Below are 18,638 nucleotides of genomic sequence, written 5' to 3'. Positions count from 1 at the left end.
CTCCTGAGAAGGAAATACGTTAAATAGGACGGTTGGAGGCCTCTCTGAAGAAGTATAGCCATGTTGGAAAAGAGAGGAATCACTTCCCTGTGGTGGGAACAGCAGGTGCAAAGGCCCAAAGGCTGAGAAGAACTGAGAGGGGTCTGGGAAATGGTGAGGACAGGACCCAAGTGCAGGGAGTGGCAGGAGAGGGATAAGAGGTGAGGTTGAAAACTAGGGAAGAGCCAGACCATGCAAAGCCTTGAAGGTCTCGGGAAGAATTTTGGACTTTATCCTAACAGTAAAGGAATGACATTGCAGTTTTCAGCGGAAAAATGTGCACTTCTGGGATTATTCCAGTCGCTACACGAGAATAAGTTACAGGGATGCAAGTACGGAAGCGGAGAAGTGGGAGGCTCTTGGAGAAAATGCAGGTGGGAAAGTAGAGAAGTGAGAAGAAGAAAGACAAGACTTGCTGATAAACTGGACAATGAGAGACAGAAGACTGAGGGCAACTGAGGTTCTGCATTCAAGCCATCAGGACTCAGAAATGAGTGGACTGGGGAGTGGGCAGAACCCTGAGCTCTTCTTTGGTGGCCCTCATGGAGCAGTGAGGAAGTGAGCGGGGACTGTGTCCCACGAGCCTGGAGAGCAGAGCGGAGCCAGAACTGACAGCAGGCAGTGCGTTGGCTCCCGACAATGGTCCTGCTCAACTTGCCTAGGCAGAAGAAGTAATGAAACGAAGTTACATACAATAATTTCAATGAATTTTCTGCTCACGGAAGCAGTGAACCCAGGCACTGTCTTCAGACCACCAAGTTCAAAGACCTGACAGTGATAGTGGATCTCTGTCTCCGTCTCCATGGTTCAGCTCTTTCTGCCTCACTCACTGTCCTAATTCTGTTCCACCGTAGAGGACAAGATGCCACCATCTTGCAGGTTCTCCCAAACAGAAGTCCAAAGAAGGAAAACTACTTTTCCCACAACCCAGATGCTGAGGCTTAGAAAGATTCTCATTGACCCAGTTTGAGTCATGAGATTATCCCTAAACTGATTATGCGCCCAGACATGGAGAACTTGACCAGCCTGGTTCATACACCCACCCAGTGGGCCAAACTGGGGAGGGACGGGGGCAGAGCACAGGAGTAGACAGCCTTACCAAGCCATGATGGAACGAAAAGAAGTTGTTCCCCAAAGAATACCAGGATACTGTATCAGGCAGAAGGGGGAGACCCCTGCGTTATTAGTGTTAGTTGCTGTACTGAATCACAACATTTCTGCGTCTTTCCACATTAAGACGCTAGTTCTTGCTCCCATCATCTGGGTATTCTTCATCACGCAGCTCTCTTTGAAGCAACAATTCAAGGACACAGATTTTTTTCTCTTCTGCGTCTGTGCCATCTTCAACAAGTGGCTTCCAAGATAGTAGCATTCATGTCCAGCAAGCCAGCAGAAGGGACACAAGATTAGGAAGGCTTACCCAGTTCTTGACCACCTGCAGAAGCAGCCATGTGGCCCCATCATCACATAAGGAAGGCTTTGGAAAGTAGCTTCGGCCGAGGGGCCACTCCCCAGGAACGACCGTACACGACGGGGGGAAAGCCTAGACCTTAGGTGGTCAGAGGCCGTGTCTGCACAGGTGCTGAGGGGCAGAGGCAGCAGAGTCCCACCTCACGCAGCCCTGCAGCGGTCCTGCACAGGGGCGACAGGGTAAGTGTGTACTCCAGTCCACGTTTCACAGTCACAAAGGGGCTCTGTTCATGGCTCTCCAGTCTAGGTGCACACTCAAGTCACCTGAGAAACTTGAAAAACTAAACCCTTGCCCGGACCGTTGGAATCAGAGTCTTCCATGGGTGAAGCCTGGGCATCATTGCTTTTGTAATTGAATGTGCGCTCAGGATTGAGAACCACTTCACGGAAATAAAGGAAAGACATGCAATAATTTTAAGAAATAAAGAGAGGAAACAACTTTGTCTTTTTTTTTTTAAAAATCCAGTCTTAAAAATTTGAGAGAAGAACTCTGATTAGCCCATCTTGAGACAAGTGGCCATCACTAGACCATGGACCATCACCAGAGGGGTGAGGTCATGAAGAACATGTCAAGCAAACCCACAGATGTTCCCCACAGTGTTCAGCACCCATCGGGCATGGTGTTGGATCATCAGAGGGGTGGGGCAGAACCCCGAATATGGCAGTGTGATCGGCAGAGGGGAAGTGGGAAAACACTGCCAGTACTTCCTGTTCAAGGAGTTTGCCTGGGAAGGGAAGATGTGACATAAGAGACCATTCCCAGCAGACCTAAGATGATGCATAAAGGAAAGGGGGTACAACTGAGGGAGAAAGCCCTGGAAAAGAGAGTCACTGTGTGAGAGGAGGTTGGGAATGCCTTGAGTGAGAAAATGGATCAAAGTACATGCTATGCCAGTAACAGTAAGAAGATGGTAGAGTAGAAGGATTCTAAGCTCACTTTGTCCCACAAATACAGCTAGATAACACCCACATCAGTGTAAATAATCCAGAGAATGACCCAAAGACTACCAGAACAGACTCCGCAGCTAAATGTAGAGAAGACGACACATCCAAGAAGGTAGGAAGGGCAGAGACACGACTGGGAACTACATGGACCTGCAGGACTGTGTGCAGGAGGGCAGCACGGGCAGGTGTGGAGGGGACAGCACCAGACCCTCGCACCAGTGCCCCAGGCAGGGGGAACCTGCACAGGGAAGACAGACCCCCGCAATATTTGGCTTTGAAAACCAGAGGGGTTGAATCTCATGAGTTCTTACAATCAGTGGAACTTCACACCTAGAACTTTAAAAATCGGTAGGCTCAGCTTTGGGAGAGCTGGGGGGGGCAAGAGGAAGCCAAGTCCCCACCCTTAATGGGACAGCACAACAAACAGCCGCAAGGAGATACAGCATAAAAGCAGCAGGTTGGAAAATGCCTGGCATATATGGGAAGGATAGTTGTGTGCTGGAGGGGCAGAGATCTTTAAGAGACTTCTCCAGGAACAAAGGAGCTGGCCTGCACTGTTTCCTTCCCCCAGCCCCCAACCCAGATACACAGACACCTGCAGGAACCAGCACACAACGAGAACACTCTTCCCCTAACTTGTTAACAGCATGCCCTGCCCCACGTGCTTCTTCAGATCCACTCCCTGCAACCCGCCAGCCAGGGCAGGAGTTTTGGGCGGCTGTAGGTCCCCTCCCACAGCAGACCCGCGCAAACCTTGCTAATACTGCGCCCTCCACCTCCGCATTCTGCAGACCTGCCTCCTCTAATATGCCCTTGACCAGAGCTCACCCAAACAGTGCCACAGCCTGGCAGTGTGCTGGAGTCAGCACCACTCTAAGTGATTCCTGCCAGCGGGAGAGGGGAAGAGAGCACATCAGTCTGACTTTGGCTCCAGCAATGGACTGGGGGCAGACATCTGATCTGACTGCAAGCTCTGCCCACCAATGAAAGCTTCTCAGGGGACAACGCGGGGAAAGCACCCTGCAGTTTGGTGCTACTGCATCTGTGGTAAATGCCCAGTCCGACTCAATCCAAGCCCAAGTCAGCCCCTGACCAGTCAACTGACACCACAGGGACCAAACACTGCCCGCAACAGGCAGACAGCCATTGCAGATGCCAGACTGAAGGCAAAAGTGGGTCAGCCACAACATCACATATGGGAGACACCCCTGAAGTGCCAGGTTCTCTGATGAAGAGGGGACACTACACTGCAGGGCACTACAGGACCCCTTCTTCGTAAGGCCACTACTTTCCAGAGCAAGAGATGAAGCTAACTTTCCTAACACATAGAAACAGACACAGAATTAGACGAAATGAGACAGAGGAATTTGTCCTAAATGAAAGAACAGGACAAAATCCCAGCAAGAGATAAGAAATGTGCCTGATAGAGAATTTAAATTAATGGTCATAAAGATACTCCCTGGACTTGAGAAAACAGTGGAGGACTTCAGTGAAACCCTTAACAAAGAGATAGAAAACATAAAAAAGAATGAATCAGAGATGAAGAACTCAATAATTGAAATTGAAAATACACTAAGTGGAATAAACAGTAGACTAGAGGAAGCCTCTGGAGGACAGATAATGGAAAGAAATCAAGCTGAAGAGGAAGGAGAAATAATAATAATAATAAATAAAAATAGACTTAAGGAACTCAGTGACATCATCAAGTGTAATAACATCTGCATTACACAAACAGTCCAGGGAAAGATGCACCAGGTGAGCTCATACTTCCCAGTACAAATGGATAAAATACCACCTGCCCAGAACTTTATGGAAAAAAAGAAGTAAACAGCCTTTTATCACAAGATGTGCTGTATATAGTTAAGGCAATTTTTTTTTTTAAGATTTTATTTATTTGAAAGAGAGAGAGAATCTCAAGCAGACTCCCTGCTGAGCACAGAGCCTGACATGGGGCTCAACCTCATGACCCAAAGATCATGACCTGAGCTGAAACCAAGGGCCAGATGCCCAAACGACTGAACAGCCCAAGTGCCCCAAGACAATCTTCTATGTCTGGTTAGTATTGAAAGATGTTCTAACTTTATAATTTAGTATATAAAATACTATGTTATTACATTATCAGATGTTACTACAAATATGAATGAAGACTCCATATGCCTTCTGAGTTTTAAGAGTAAAAGTTCAACTACCTATCATTTGTTATCCCTGTCCCACAGAAAAGCAGTAAAAATGATAAAGCATTACAAGATTATTGTTTTGACACACAGGCATAATGCAGACCTCTTTTGAAAGTTGACAGATTCTTTTATTAACAATCAAAAAACTTCACACTTACAATAGGAAAATAAATGCTTCTCTAATGAATAATTAAATGAGAACTACCCAGGACCTTATAGGATGTTTAATGCATCCCAGGTTTGATATGTACCTTAGAACACAGGACATCAGCTTGCCCAGTCATTAGGTGTAACTGAAAATGAGAAACAGTGATTTATAAAACATTTACCTAAGCAGCTTTCCAAAGCAGTTGCTCCCCTGCAATTAAAACAGGAAATAAAATTTCTATTTAGACCTAGTCTGAGATGACTCATGATACACATCAATCTTAATTTTATCATCTTGATGTTACTTTTTAAAAGGTGTCCACCAGAAACTCAAATCTCATTTTCAGATCATGAATTTGAGGTGTGCAATAAGACTGTAATTTCTCAACATCGAAGTTTAATTATTACACAACAGTTCAAGCAGCAGATTCCACTGCAGACAGTATTTGTCTCGTGCCCTGTTTTCTTACAGCACTAACCACGTCGTGGTGTTTGAAGCACATTTAAGACTAGAGCAGGCACTGCTGGTTCGGTCACAAAAATCCCTCCTGGATGAACAATGAATGCTTGGTTCATCTCAGAAGAAATGGCTTTCACCTTTTCTATTTCTTTTCTATTATGAAAAAGCAGGGCTAAACAAAATCTTGACGTCTCATTTTCTGCTGGATGATTAAAATCTTTATCTGTAAATTATCTTAGTCTCTTAAGATCTGATGGGGAGGAAAAAAACAAAACCTTAGGGAAGAACAGCATGCTTTCCCTTGTTCCCTCAACACAAAATCAGAGCAAAAATAGAGCCCCATAGAAATTTCAACATTGAATTTTTTTGAAATCTTAAAGCTTAATAAAAGTCAAAGAGATTTATATGAGTCGGTAATCTCTGCATATCTGCTAGTTCAGTACAAACCAGGATCTGGCAGACTACTTGTATTCAAAAGCCCATCTTCCAGAAAGGTTCTATTTTTCTAAATGGTCTGTTTAAACAGAGTTCCCTGCCTTGCTTATACATATATGTGTGTATATATACGTACATACGTGCCTCTGTGTGCGTGTAGGTATGCGTGCATAGGTATGTATACATGGAGGCGGTAAGCACATGACTCTCATTTGCACTCCGTGGAAGTCACTTCACTGTGGTAGATGACGGATGGCAATCCTAGTCTCCCGTGTCTTCAATCCACAAGCACATACACAGTTATCACTAGTCTCATCAACACTGCTGACAATTCAGAAAGCCTAAAGACTTTCTAATTGAATTCTAAAGAATTCTAAAAGAAAAGTGCCTTAAATTTTTTTTAAACTTCAGTCTTCAATAATGAAACTGCTAAGTTACTCCATTTTTCCATGCAAAACATAGAATAAACTTAGGGAAAAAATAATATACTAATTTGGGAAAACATCTAGTTACTAAATAGGTTTAAGAAAAAAACCTATATAGAAAAAACATTCCCACAGAAGGTAAAACTATGTGGGTTGCTCATCACAGCATTATTTCAATAAATGATTAAAAAGCAATGAAATATTCAGTAACAGAACTGTAAATTAGGAAGTGTCCAATTGATAAATTATACTGCCACCAAAAATGAGGGAAATGATGGAACATGGAACATATGACAATGTTAAGCCAAATTACAAAAGGCTCCCTGCTACATTTAAAGTCCCACCTGCAGGCACGAAACAGGAACACAATTTGACAGGCTGTCGCTGGATTATGGGTATTGTTTCCTTTATTTAAAGGACTATACAATATAAAGCTTCTATAGTGACCGTGCGTTTTTTAAAAGAAAAGATCAAAAATGATGGAATAACTCAAAACAAGTCTTTGAGAAGCAGTGTTTCTGGGCAGGGACAGGCCACTGCCCACATCCAGAAACCAAGCACTCTGGGAAGGCGGCACCCGGCTCAGGCTGCCGCTCTGCAGAGGGGCACGCGTGAACAGGGAGGAAACGGGGGCCAAGGGCCTGGCCAGACGGTCTGTGGCCTCATTCCCAACATGCATTTTATCAACAAGGCCCGGATTTGTCCGTTTTGAGCAGGTACCTAACACATACTTCTATGTTGGATGACAAAATGTCACACACAAGTCTTTTTATTTCTCCCAACAGAAAAATTCAAACGCACGACGATTTCCTTTTTATAAATTAGAGCAATTCTCAATTTAGCAATCAAGTGACACGTTTTAAAAGACAAAATGGTGTTAACCCTGTGGAACATGTGACCAAAAATAATTAAAGGCCCATGGGTGATATCTACCACTAGGACTACGAGACAGAAGATTACTTACAAAAAGAGCCATTTTCAATAGAAAAACTGAACATTTCCCTTGGGAAACAAATTTAATCTTTTATCATTAAACGTGGGCAAAGGACCAGGTTTTCTACAAGTACAATAGAACAGGGGCAAAAGGCTTCCCCGGAGGCCCTAAGAGGATAGGGATGAGATCTTTCTGACGGCTTTATGGTGGCAATTACAACCTGCTGGCTGTTTCGGCTCTTGGAAGAAGATGTTCGATCAAAAGACTAAATCACACAAAGCACTTACTATTTTCATTGCCCAATAACAAAATTGGAAACCAAGAAGTTCATAGCATTAAATCGTGTTCATCAAACGCCTGAACAAGCCACGTTAAGAAATGCTACAGAAGAGCAGCGACCTGGCATACTACGGTACTCTGCACTACTACAAAAATAGTCGTGAAAAGCTTCTTTTGCTCAGTGTAATGATCATGTTTTACTTTTTGCAAGCCATGTATCTCTCCGTTACATTCTCCCAGTTGATTACATTCCAAATAGCTTTTAGGTAATCTGGTCTGACATTTTTATACTGAAGGTAATAAGCGTGCTCCCACACATCGATCCCCAGTAGTGGAATAAGACCTATTGGAGAGAAGGGGGGGGAAAAGCAAAAAGTATAAATTTTTCAATCTAAAACGTGACTGCATCTTCTCGACTTAAACTTTATCCCATGCACACAAAATTACCCTTCACAACATTCCCATCCATTTTTCAGTTTCTTTTACAAATAGGAAATTTGCTGAAGAATAAATATCCTATAAATTTTTTTTTAAACTTTACTCTTTGGAGGAAAAGGTGATAAATAGTAAAAAATTTAAAACAGTTTGGAAAATTAAGTACGGTATTTTAAGGGCTGTTCTTAAAACACCACCAAATCTATCCATGAGCCAATTTTGGGGGGATCGATAAGGGTACCATGTTTGTGGGGGTGGTTGAGGACCTTCTGAAGCAGTCAGGGGAGTTTAAGGAGAACCCGCTCTGCTCCGAAGGCTAAGAATGTTAGCCTCAGAGAATACAGAGCATTTATGAAACTCTAGCAGAAAGATTAAGTTAACAAAGAGAACTGAACAGGAGCAAAATAAAAGGGACACTCTTCTCAGAAATTAAATAGCATAAAGAAAGAAATACTTACGCAACACTCATTTTCAACAACTCTCAAACTAAAGGACAGCCCTCCTCTAGAAAAACAAGTACCAACCAGCAGGGCTTGAGCAGTGCGGGGGGGGGGGGGGGTCACTAATCATGTGGTACGAATATCAAGGTAACGAAGTTCATAAATGATTCTTTCCCTCTGTAAACTGCCATGACTTTCACGGATTTTCATTCCAATGGGCTTTCCTCAAGTGGAAGAGAAGCAGGTGTGGCCAGGGTTTACCTGGAAATCACAGCCTTGTCTGTCAGGCACCTTCAAAGATAGACCCGACTCTCTACAGCATTCTCCAGCATCTCAAGTTCCCAAAAGAACCGTTTAGATTCTGGCTAAATCTGACTACACCCAGGGAAGTGAGGTGCGTAAGCAAGTCTGCGGACATGTGCAGAGGCAGAAAATGTGGCCGAGAACTACTGGTGATTGACGCTGAGACGTCACTGCAGGTCTGTTACGTTGCAGATCAAAGTCCCAACGAACTGCTGGATGCCTTGTGACTACCTCCTAAAGACATTCTGCTCAATCCGGCTCAATGTGAGAAAGGATTTGGTGAGCCCAGCCTGGAGCTTCTAAACCAAATATTTTCCTATACCAAAACCAAAACCCCCAAAAGGCAGAAGTGTGGACATCTGAGCTCTAGCGCCACTCTGACTACAAGTGCTTGGCAGATGGAGAGTCCAAGGTCTGAGGTCAGACTCTGCTTCCAGGTCTTTTCCTCCTTTGTGGTGTTTATCTAATTTCAGTGTGTGTAATTATGTAAGCTGATACGCATTCTCTGTCAAATGAAGCAGTTTATGTTCAAAAACGTGTTTTGTTAATGTATCTGTAAAATTACATATGCTAATTTTAAAAAACATCAAGGGCTTGTAAAGCATTTTTGCTTACCTAAGACTCAGGGTATTATTAGCTGTTGAGATTTACTCACATTAGGACACACTCACAATAGGTTTAACCACTGTTCGTGTTCCTTATTTCAAGGTAAATACTTTACTGCGAACCATCCCCCACTAATGAATGTCCAACAATTTTCAAACCTAACCTGTTGTTCCTTGCAGCGGATCCTGGTTAGAACAAGCAGCAATCTGCAAGCGTCCCTGTTCCTTATTGAAACCAAGCCAACCCCAACCTGAGCCTTGGACGCCAACAGATACAGTGGTCAACTTCTCCTTAAATTTTTCGAAGGAACCAAAATCACGTTTGATGGCCTCCAGCAATTCCCCTATTTAAAAAAAAATCCAAAAACACCCACAAGTGAACAGATGGCAACAATAAACAATTTTACTACACGTATTAATATGTGCTTGTCATATTGCACAAGATACAACTAGACAACATGCAGAAGACATAACACAACCCAGTGAGCCTAGATGGCACCGCATTACTCCTTCCCCGACACTAGCATCACAAGGTCTCACAATTTTAATTCAGGTGTTTGTTACCGAACCATGTTAGAGGGATTTCTTCCCTCACTGTACTTTTTCCATTAACCTTCTTGTTTCCCTTCAACAGAAAATTTTACTTTGACTTCTACCCTACCTATTCTGTCTCAATTTGGGAATAAAATTTTATGGCTGTTATTTGGTTCTTCCCCAAGGCAGCCTAGATCTTTCCTATCACAATTATGTAATTTTAAAAAGAGTGATTTTTGTCTTTTATTACTGAACAAAGGGTACACTGTAAAAGCTACAGTCCTTTTATTCTGTAGCAATGTGAATATAATTCTAGATTGAGCACATCAACCAAATCAAGTAGGCCAAAAATATCACTGCTTTGATTCCACTGGTTTAAAAGTAGTTATCGATTATAAGCACAAATAATAAAGTGGTACAGATAACCCCAAGTGTCAGAGAACCAAGACGTGCTGGCTGAATACGGGCGTATCTGACGTTCTACTAAATCCCAAAGCCTCAGCTGCAGATCTAACGCAGAAATGCCCAGCTTCTCACATTTACTCTCCCATTTATCTTCCAAATGCAACCGCTTAGTACAAGTACCTAAGATGCCTTTTACAAAACAATTAAAAACAAACAAATAAATAAACCCACAGAAACTTAAGGTACATGCCCAAAGCCCAGAGACAAGAAGAGCTCTACTTATGCCCCAGAGCTTCCCTGGGATGAGGAGGGTAAGTAATTCAAGTCATCTGGGCCTCCACAGGAGACACAGGGAGTCAAGTAAACCAGCCAGAATGAACAACACCATTGGCTCTGTAGTCCCCTCATTTACCCTCCAGGGGTCCTGGAAAACCTAATTTTCTGGGACAACTGACTTTTTTTGTTAGGAAGAGTAGAAAATAATAGCAAAGGCACTATTCTAAGCATTTTACTTCCGGTAACTTATTTAATTTTCAAAACAGCTCTATTATGGTCCCTGTATCATACAGATGAAGAAAGTAGGTACAGAATAATTCAGTATCTTACCCAGCCCCAGATTGCTCAACTTTTCTAAAAACAGTTTACCAGTCTTATTCTAATGTAAAGTACAGTGCATTTCAACCAGAAGCTGACACCATATCTGACACTGTGTGTATATGTTTAAAAGCTGATGACATAACTTCCTGAATGTACTCTTCATTCCTTTGTCCCTTTCAAAATTACAACTTTGTTGTACTCCTTGCTATGAAAAATATACCACTATGATACCTCAGAATTAACATAAGAAAAGCAACTGTCATTCCCAACATGCACAAAAGGTAGCTAAGACTACACCAGTGTCTACCAACCTTTGGGTTCTCCACCACCCTTAGGGCTCAGGTTTGTCCAGAAGATGGAATGATTGATATGGCCTCCGCCATTGAACTTGAGCCCAGGCTGAAGAGCTACCTGAGCTGTAATGTCACCTGTAATAGAAAGAGGCAAACACACTTTTCAAAATTCTTACTTTTCAAACATTCTTTTTTTTTTTTTTTTTTTTTACTTTTCAAACATTCTATACACCATTTTCTTTGTAAAACATCGGATAATTGGACTAGCTTATCTGTAACATCCCTATCGGTCCTAAAATTCCACAATTGCCACACACACACACACACACACAAAGATTTTCTTAAAAAATTATTTGTCCCAGTAGATTTTCAGTTCAATTAATAACATGCTGAACAACTCAGGAGAGGCCCAGCAGGGGGTGCAAAGCATGCAGAAAATTCTTCTCTGAGCTTCAAAGAACTCTAAGTTTTCTTGGATATTAAAGATTTCAGGGGCGCCTGGGTGGCTCAGTCATTATGCATCTGCCTTCGGCTCAGGTCATGATCCCAGGATCCTGGGATCGAGCCCCACATCGGGTTCCTTGCTCAGCGGGGAGTCTGCTTCTCACTCTGCCTGCTGCTCCCTGGTCATGCTTAGGAGAACGTACACATGCGCACGGGCTCTCTCTCCGTCAAATAATAAAACCTTTATAAATAAATAAATAAATAAATAAATAAATAAATAAATAAATATTTCAGCAATAATGAGGAGAACAATGATAGAAAACTGAAATGCTGATACGTGTGGTTCCACATACAGACTAAATGGTAAATTTTCAGGGGCACCTGGCTGGCTCAGTCAGTACAGCATATGACTCTTGGTTTCAAGGTGGTGAGTCTGAGCCTCACAATGTGGGTAGAGATTACTAAAATTAAATAAATAAAAGTTTTTTAAAAATGGCAGATTTTCAGCTCTCATTTTCTAGATAGACAACTATTCATTGGGAAATAGTTCAATGTTACATCAACAAAGAATTCAGCATATTCAAAACTCAACTCCAGATTTTAAATCCCAAACTTACCCTCCAACGGCCTTCCCCATCCCAGCAAGTGTCAGCTGTTTTCTCAGGACATTTTTGATAACTTGGTCATTTCTTACTCCTTTCCCCACACACCACGTTCAACCCACCAACCTACCCACCAGCTCTACCTTTAAAAAAGACCCAGAACCCAATCCCCTCTTCCTACCTCTGGTGCAGACCAGCAGCGTAACCTACCTGCATCTGTGCCACCAGGCCGCACTGGTCCCCTGCTTCCACATGTGCCCCTTACACTCTGTTCTCAACACTGGCCACAGGGCTCCTCTGGACCCCACACTGACTGTGGCACTCCCATAGTCAAACCCTTCCAAAGGCTGCTCCCCTCTCATTCACAGTGAACCCCGAGTCTCTACAATCGGCTTCAGAGATGCATGTCGTCTGACCCTGTGCATTTCCTCGCTGGCCCAGCTCCAACCTTGCACTTACAAGAGCTCAGCCTGCTCCCAGTTTAGGGTTTCCACCGACTGCCGTTGCCTAGACTGGAATAGTCTTCCTGAAGATAACCTCGTGGCTCATTCCCACATTTCTCCTTCATGTCTCCACGGGCATGTCAACCTCATCAGTGAAGTCTTCTCAAGCCACAATATAAAATGGGCAATTCCCCACCACTTCCCCAACTTGTTTTTCTCGATAGGACTTACAGCCCTGGCATTCTACTACATATTTACTTGTCCGTCTCCCCAGTAGAACAAAAGCTCCAATAATAACAAGGACTTCTGTGCACTGCTGTGTCCCAGGGGCCAATATATTGCCTCCTACATACTAGGCACTCAGTGAATGTTGGATTGACTAGGTAACTAAACATATTAAATGGAGTTTTTATGGAAAAAAAATTAATTCTCTGATATCTATACTTAAAAAAGTCACATTTGAAACTTTTCTTCTACCTTGCTAAATAAGTAGGCAAAATAAAATACTCTTTTCCATGCCTTTAAGAAGCTAAGATTAACTATTAGGAAAAATGGCAATTCCCTTGTTCAATTAAGTCCCAAGTGCTTATTATTCACAAGACACTAAAAGACAAAATGGAAGACACAAAGAACCACTGAGAGCTCTGTGCTTAGGGAGTTTACATAATAGAAAAAGTTCTCTAATCTGCTCTCAGGGCATACCTCAGAGAGTAGGCACCGGCCAAGTGATCTCAAAATACACAGATCATACTGGAGAGTTGTTTTAAGATGCCAACTTCTTGTTCTTATTGTGTTCACAAAATAATTTTGTTATAGATCAGGGTCCCTCTTAGAAATTATTCTAGGAAAATCAACCTAAAAATAAATGTAGGTTTTGTATTGTTTTTATAAATCAACAGTAACTAAATTTTTCTAATGTGAAAGAAACATGCTTATTGAAAACCAGTTTAATAATCTCAATCTCTTAAAGTTTACTTCATCATTTTTAAATTTTAATATAGGGGTGCCTGGGTGGCTCAGTCAGTTAAGCACCTGCCTTTGGCTCAGATTGTGATCCCGGGGTCCTGGGATCAAGCTGCTCGGCAAGAGGTCTGCTTCTCCCTTTCCCTCTCCTCCCTGCTTGTGTTCTCTCTCTCTCAAATAAATAAATAAAACCTTTAAAATTAATGAATTAATTTTAATAAATCTGGGGGGGTGCCTGGCTGGCTCAGTCAGTAGAGCATGCGACTTGATATCAGGGTTGTGAGTTCAAGCCCCACAATGGGCATAGAGTTTACATTAAAAATAAATAAATAAAATAAAAAATAAAATAAAATATTAATAATAACAGAAATGTGGAGGCTTTACTATCTGCTTTTAAAAATACTACTCTTAAGTTCAACATATTCTTTGGCTTCAATTCAATTTTTTTCCTGTTAAATACAATAAAAGTTAAATACTTCTGTTTGAAAAGTATTTATTTACCTACTTGTAATGAGACTGATGTTATTTCACTTAATACTTTTGCCCCAAATTTTCAAACATGAAAATTTGATTCTTCAATAGTCTTTAAAATATATAATTTTCTAAATAAAACTGCAGGTACTTGTTAATTTATAGTCAACATAACACAACATCATGTACGGCTTCTTTTTTTTCAGTAACTTTCATGAAAACAAGTAAAGGTGTGATTGCACAAGAAAAGGACTGAGATTAAGTTGTTTTTAAAATATTGAAAAGAAAGGTTCAAGTTGTCAGTTGTTGTCATGCAGGAAATAATTTCACAACTGGGATATTCCCCACCTTGTCATCATTACCACATCTTTCCCGAATCTGTTATTTTTCTGAAACCCTTTTCCCGTACAAATCACCAAACTTTCTCCCCGTACTCAAAGTTCCTGTCACAAACCTTCCAGAATGTGGCAACTTCCTCTGTTTTTGTTTAGCCAATTACCTCATGCAACCAGGCTGAAATACTACATTTTCCCACTAGATGCCCCCAGTCAACAAGATGTCACCGTCTGAAAATTACTCAACAAATTTCAGAGGACCTAAAGTCAATAAAAAGAAAATACATCTTTTAACTGGGCAGCTTATTAAGCAATACATGCCGTCAATTATTTTTCTCGCGCAAGCCACCGATTAATAGGCTGAAAAGTGTAATACGATTTTGTATAGATTCTCGTACACACACGCCCCCAGACACACACAAGTCCACACATTACTGGTTTTGTCAACTGGGCTCTTTAGGGAAAAAAAGTGTAAGTCCATATTATATCCTAATACTGAATTCTAAATATTAGTAGATACACACAAGCCTGTTTCAGTTTCCCATAAAATGATTGCTTTCCTTGTGAATTTTGACCCCATGTCAATTCCAGGACAAGCGCAGCCGCTCTCCTGAACCGAAGGGCACTGGTTCCCGAGGCCACGCCTCGCTGTCCCCTTTCCCCGTCCAGTCTCTCACGGGCAGGCTGCCCGGCACCTACCTTTCTCCAGCGCCTCCAGATACTTCTCCTCGATGGCATTCAGGTTGTTCACGTAGGTCGCGTGGTGCTTGCTGTGGTGCAGCTGCATGATCTGGGCGTTGATGTGAGGCTCCAGGGCGCCATAATCGTACGGCAAGTCGGGGAGGCTGTGCTTCTGCCTGGAACCCAGCGACCCCAGCGCCGGCACCAGCGTCCTGCTCGTGCTGGAAAAAGAGCAGACACAGACCGATTGGCTCACGTGTCTACGCAGACCCAGCGCCATCTGGGCCTTTCTACCGCTTGCTCGCCCGCCCTCCACATTCCCTGAAGCATTAACTAACGCAGCAGCCAGGACGCGCTCAGCCGACACCTGCCCTGAGGCAGGGCCGCCCGCCGCGTCCCCGCGACGCCGGGGCCCCGAAGGTGCCCTGGACCCGCCGCGCCGGCGCGGGCATGCAGGGAGCGGGGCCGGTGGAAGCGGCCGCCCGCGCCCCTTCGCCCTCAGGGCCGTGACCCGTCTCCGCTGCCCCACGCGGCCCGGGCGGCTCACCTGCGCGCTGCCCGGGACAACATGGTGAGCACTGCCGCCAGTCCGCGTCTCAAAGCCGCAGGCTCCGCGCCGACCGCCCGGCGTACACAAATACGCACCCCGCGCCGCGCCGCAAGGACACCGCCGTCCTCCATGGACTCCGCCCCCTGCGCCCGCCGCTCCCACGCCGGGGGGCGTGCGGCCCCAGGTCTGCCCTGCCAGAGCCAGTCCGCCCCTGAGCCCGGCGACGCGAGAAGGAGGGACATGAGGGAGCTGCCCCAGGGGGCTGGGGGAAAGCGGCGCCCACCCGCCCGCCTCTGGGCGTGGGACCAAAGGGAAGGCCGCTCTCTACCTCCCCCATGGTGGAAGATGGTACGGCCCGCAGCCCCGCCCCTTGGGGGCCCGCGGGGGGGCCTCAGCCGAAGGCCGGCGCAGCCCCGCCCCTTTGCTCCCGGCCGTCAGGGCCGCCGCGGGGTTCGGCGACCTCGCGGGTGGGAGGGCTGCGGTTTCCCTGAGTCACCCTGGCGCACCTAGCGGGCTAGGGAGGTTACTCAGGAAGGAGGGTCCTGGGCGCTAGTAAGGTGTAGAGCCAGTGCCCCTCCAACCGCTGCCCGGAGTGACTTTTCTTTCCGAGTGAATTTGACCTTGGGACCGGAGCCAGGACCAGGGCGGCCTGATAATAGTGTTCCTGAACGCCTGCAATGTGCCAGGGACTATGCTGCAGGGTTTATATGCATTTATCTTTATTTCACTCCTAGGGTAGGTATCGTTGACTCCAGACGACATTAATGAGCTCACTGAAGTTAATTAAGCAGGTTGCCCTGATCACATAGTAAGTAAAAGAGTGGATTAGAACCGAAAGTTAGTACTTCTTTATTACCAAGCCTTACCAGCCGGGTCCTGAGTGTTTGTTCAGAGTGACTTCCATGAACCAAAAGCTCAGGAGAATATTTAAAAAAGTACAACAGAAGATTCTTTCCTACTGTGTCTAACAGCCTAACGAGCTGTATCTAATGCTTTCTCAACAATTAAAAAACGATCCTGAATTGTGTGAATCCTCCCTGTGTAGAAGTTAGGAAAGACTTACACTATTATTAGCATAAGTTGGGTCCTTATTGAATAGAATAATTTAAAAGGAAGCAGAGAGTAGGTGCTGAATAGTTTCAGCTACTCTCTTCCACCCCCACCCCCACCCCGCCCCCCTTCCCAAGGATGACTAGGATTTGGGTTGGAGAATGGCTAACCGGAACCACTGAGCTGGCTTCTCAGCAAGACGGCTGGGTTTGTGTTGTTGTTGTTGTTTTTTTTTAAGATTTTATTTATTTATTCGACAGAGATAGAGACAGCCAGCGAGAGAGGGAACACAAGCAGGAGGAGTGGGAGAGGAAGAAGCAGGCTCATAGCAGAGGAGCCTGATGTGGGGCTCGATCCCACAACGCCGGGATCCCGCCCTGAGCCCAAGGCAGACGCTTAACCGCTGTGCCACCCAGGCACCCCAAGAGGGCTGGGTTTTGCTGACAGTTGGGAAACTAACCAAGAATATGTGACTGGGTAACGGAGGAAAATCAGGTTGGGGGCAGGTTACGCATGTGCTTAAAACTCAAACATATGGTTAGTTATGGAAATTAAGAAGCATTTTAGCTGAGCTGAGATATAAAGTAGTTTTTCAGTCAAGGTAGTCTAGCATTGATAACATGAAGGGCAAGCTAGTTAGTAGGTTCTGTGAATCCTAGCTGAGGTCCTAAAAGCCAGTTTAAGGGTACTGGCTCTGAGAACTGGAAGAAAAGGACATTTTGAAGGGTGAAATAACAGAATTCAGTGACAGATCAGTCACTAATAAGAAGGCTTGTTCTAATGAGAACAAAATATCACTGTAAGGTGACTGAGCCCAGTTAGGCTACATGGATGTAATCCTAGTTTGTACAGATGATGATACTTTGATACTTAAATTGACCCCCTCAGGAGATGCCCTTTTGAACAAGTAACAATTGGGGGGTGGGCTAGTGACAGTAACAGTCTGGTTGAAGTGTTTCTAACGTCATATCTATATCAGCTACATCCTTCCAGAAGACAGCCACAACTGTGAGAGTATCTGGATTGAGACCAAGGATTTGGGGGATACTAGAGATTAGGAGAAGTCTTTTTACCTTCTTTGTCTGCCACACCCAATAAACAGGCCTCTTTTTCTTTTTGTTGGCCACTATATGAAGTACTCATTCAGTATTGGCCCGGAGTTAGATTACAGTTGCCTGGGGTCTGTCCCAAATTCCTCCAGACAGGTCAGGATGTCATCTGCCACATCTGGCATCATCATTGTGCACTTCCCTTGCATAAACTCCCCAAGGCTACTCAGACCCACCACATTAGACCAACATATTGGCTGGAGGAGGCAAAATATGGGTTGAGATTAAATCATTTTGAGCCTGTTCCTAATCACATTCGTGTTCTAGTGACTGAGGGTCTCAAACACAGAAGAGCATATCCATTCCCTCATGTAAAAGCAATCTGAAGTAGGCAGTCCAGGGCTGGGATGACAGTGCCATGAAATTATCAAGGACCCAGGCTCCTCCGTCCTCAGAGTTGCTTCATGATCCATTATAGTTTCTAGAGCACCAGCCATCTCACCTCCTTCCCATGAAGAGAGAAGGACAAAAGTTTGGGCCGCAGCTATCTCCCTCTTAAGGATCCTTTGTAGTAGGTTCACCCAACAGATTCCACTCAGAATTTAGGCACAAGGCTACACTTAGCTACAGAGAAGGCTGGGAGATATAGTCATTTAGATGTGCACACTTCCAGCCCGGAAAAAAAAAGGGAAATCGAATCTCCAGACTCATCTCTTGCATATGACCCAGGTCATAATTCTTGGACCTGAACTTGACTGCTCCTCTGTTCTCATGTTGGATTATGCTTTCAATCACATTCGATTCTTAGCCTCAGTGAAACCCCAGCTTCCTAGAACTGCCTTTGGCGCTGGGTCACCTGACTCTTCCCACCCTTGCAGGCCATAAACCTGGGAAGCCAGAATGGAGGAGGGTAAAAAGAAAGGGTGTCCCATAGTTAGAGTCCAGCAGATCCCTCCATAAAGACCATGCAACGTCTGCCCCTTTAGGGGAATGAATAACCCACCATCATAACTACTTCAGGTGTATTACTCAGAGTTCCCCAGGGAAACAGAATTGATATGATTTGTATATATAGAGAGAAAGAGATGTATTAAGAAACAGAATTGAGGAGCACCTGGGTGGCTCAG

General features: G+C 44.3%; 1 protein-coding gene across 1 annotated transcript; it reads right to left on the bottom strand.

The window, feature by feature from the left end:
• Nucleotides 1–4,737: 4,737 nt before the first annotated feature.
• On the bottom strand, nt 4,738–15,620 carry SOD2 (superoxide dismutase 2). Its single transcript, XM_026505153.4, has 5 exons — nt 15,410–15,620; nt 14,881–15,083; nt 10,942–11,058; nt 9,259–9,438; nt 4,738–7,654 (listed from the first exon to the last, which is right to left on the bottom strand). The coding sequence occupies exons 1-5, from the start codon at nt 15,541–15,543 to the stop codon at nt 7,509–7,511; spliced, it is 780 nt and encodes a 259-aa protein (XP_026360938.2). The 5' UTR covers nt 15,544–15,620; the 3' UTR covers nt 4,738–7,508.
• Between the last annotated feature and the right edge of the window lie 3,018 nt (nt 15,621–18,638).

The sequence above is a fragment of the Ursus arctos genome, unplaced genomic scaffold (assembly GCF_023065955.2).
Source record: "Ursus arctos isolate Adak ecotype North America unplaced genomic scaffold, UrsArc2.0 scaffold_13, whole genome shotgun sequence".
NCBI classification, from domain to species: domain Eukaryota; kingdom Metazoa; phylum Chordata; class Mammalia; order Carnivora; family Ursidae; genus Ursus; species Ursus arctos.
Note: the sequence above shows the minus strand (reverse complement) of the source record. Positions and strands in the feature narration are given on the sequence as shown.